Source organism: Otolemur garnettii, unplaced genomic scaffold, assembly GCF_000181295.1.
Source record: "Otolemur garnettii isolate 467f Iridium unplaced genomic scaffold, OtoGar3 scaffold00032, whole genome shotgun sequence".
NCBI lineage: Eukaryota > Metazoa > Chordata > Mammalia > Primates > Galagidae > Otolemur > Otolemur garnettii.
Genome location: NW_003852427.1, coordinates 11,910,789 through 11,913,355, shown reverse-complemented (window position 1 = coordinate 11,913,355; position 2,567 = coordinate 11,910,789). Strand labels below are relative to the sequence as shown.

Genomic DNA, 2,567 nt, shown 5'->3' with positions numbered 1-2,567 from the left:
GGTTGCAGCCATCATTGTTGTTTGGCGGGCCCGGGCTGGGGATTTGAACCCGCCACCTTAGGTGTATGTGGCTGGCGCCTTAGCTGGTTGAGCTATAGGTGCCGAGCCATATTTTTGTTAGTTTCTACAACTGTTAACTTCAAGCAAAATTAGATTTAATTCTTTCTATTGAAAATAGCATTTTTGAGCCTGCTTCAGTGACTCATGTCTGTAATCCTAGCACACTAGAGGCCATGAAAGGAGGATCACTGGAGGTCGGGACTTTAAGACCAGTTGAAACAATGAGATCCCATCTCTACCAAAAAAAAATAGGAAAAATTAGCTAGGTGTGATGATTCACTCCTATAGTCCCAACCACTTGAGAGGTGAGGGCAAGAGGATTGCTCAACCCCAAGAGTTTGCAGTTGCCGTGAGATATAATCACACCACTGCATTCTAGCTCAGCCAGCAGAGTAAAACTTCATCTCAAAAGAAAATAGCATTTTTGTAAAATTATTGTTTTCTGTGTATTTTGATATGTAATTAATGCATAGAGAAATGTCTGGAATAATGGTCATTAACTTAATGATTCTGGTGGTAGAATTTGGATAGCTTTTAAAATTCTCTATGCTTTTCTGTATTAAGTTTTTTTCTAATGAGCTATATGTTTTTTATGAAAATAATAAAGTAATTCTCAAAAGAGGAAAATAAGTAGTTATAATATTAAGATTTTATTTGACTAATTTATAAGAATTTTAACTTTCAGGGTACAGTTCTACCTCAAGAAATAAGACAAGTAAATCAACATCATAAATCTGGCTTTAATGACAACAACATTAAATACCAGCAAAGAAAACATGACCCTCACAGAAAATGTAAGTTTTAAGTTAGAAAGGTGTGTTTGTGTGCTTTCTTTTTTCTTTACTAAATGGCTTTATTAAGATATAATTCACATACCATAAAATAAATTCATCCTTTTAAAGTAAAAAATATTTTTTGGTATTTTCAGAAAGTTGTACAACCAACACCAGTATCTAAATTTAGAACTTTTTTTTTAATTTCAACAGATTTTACTTTAGAATTCTAGCCATTGAGATAGTCTACAAGTTCAAGTTGCACTTCAAGGTTTCGTTTAACAGCCACAGAACAAGTACTTCACCCTCCAGCACGTATATTGAATTACAGTAAAACCTTTCTCCATAGACAGAGGTTTACTGCTATAAGTTGACCATTCAGACAGAATTCTTCCCAAGGGACTTTTAGATGGAACTTTTCTATGTTGCAGCAGAACCCCAAAATAACAAATAAAAGACGATACCAAGAATTCTCAACACAAAATTCCAGGGCCTATCAAACAAATGGAAATCCAAAGAGGACAGAACACCACCCCTGATGGCATCTCAGACTGTGCGCCCCAAGTGGCCTACAGGGCTGGAAGGTAAATCCTTCCCAAATGGTAGCTTAGATTCCCCCTACTCCCCCTGCTCCCTAGGAACCACAAATGAGCTCCAAATTCAGACCAGATTCCCTAGTTCCACTCAACCTCGTGACTTCCATTCCCAAAAGACACCCCAAAGCAAACAAAACCAACAGGAAGGTCTGAAAGCTCCCCATATGGGTAGACTCATGGTCTCACTGTGCATACCAGGGAACTTACCCAACAAAAGGCCTGGCATCTGGACCCTTTACAAATCCCTTCTCCTCAGCACAGTTCAGGTTGTGGGAAGCTACATCTACTTCAAGGAGTCAGAGCTAAAATATGTCCCAGCAGCTGCTGGGACCATCCCATACTCTATGACCCTGAAAAGAATCCATTCCTTCTGGTACAGACCCATGGCTCTGACCTCAGCTCTTCTCTGCTGAGCCATCCCATCCCATCCAGAAGCCAAGGAGCTCACCCAGGGAGCATCAAAATCTGTTACCAAAAGTTCAGTACTTGTTCTCAAGACCACATCAAAAAAAAAAGCAAGAACAAGTGGTTTTTGAGAAGAAGGAAAGGGAAATTTATTACTTTGCCGGCAAAGGAGGATATCTACTTAACTGCAACACCATTTGTTAAAAAGACTATTCTTTCCTCATTGAATTCTCTTGGCACACCCCATTGAATAGTCTTTGCACACTTGTCAAAAGTTAATTGACTATAGAGATGAATATGGTGGCACACACCTGTAGGCTCGGCTACTTGAGAGGCTGCGGCAGAAGAATCACTGGAGCCTAGGAGTTCAGGTTCAGCCTGGGCAACATGGCAAGACCCATATCTAAAAAGAAAACAATTGACTATGGCTATGGGTTTATTTCTAAATTCTTGATTCTATTCCATTGATGCATATTCTTGTCCTTATGTGAACAGTACACTGTCTCTATAACTAGCTTTGTTGTAAGTTTTGAAATCAGGAAGTTTGAGTCCTCTAACATTTTCTTTTCTTTTGTTTATTTTATTTTATTTATTTTTTTTGAGACAGAGCATCAAGCTGTCACCCTGGGTAGAGTGCTGTGGCATCATAGCTCACAGGAACCTCCAACTCCTGGGCTCAAGCGAGTCTCCTGCCTCAGACTCCCAAGTAGCTGGGACCACAGGCGCCCGCCAC

The 2,567-nt window shown here is 39.6% G+C and overlaps 1 protein-coding gene across 1 annotated transcript in view; it reads left to right on the top strand.

Moving 5' to 3' along the window:
• Positions 1-2,567, top strand: part of XRN1 (5'-3' exoribonuclease 1) — a 132,774-nt gene that overhangs the window by 94,480 nt on the left and 35,727 nt on the right. Inside the window, exon 32 of the mRNA XM_023512996.1 lies at positions 746-854. Within this exon, the coding sequence (XP_023368764.1) occupies positions 746-854 (109 nt within the window). The remainder of the gene's footprint in view (positions 1-745; positions 855-2,567) is intronic.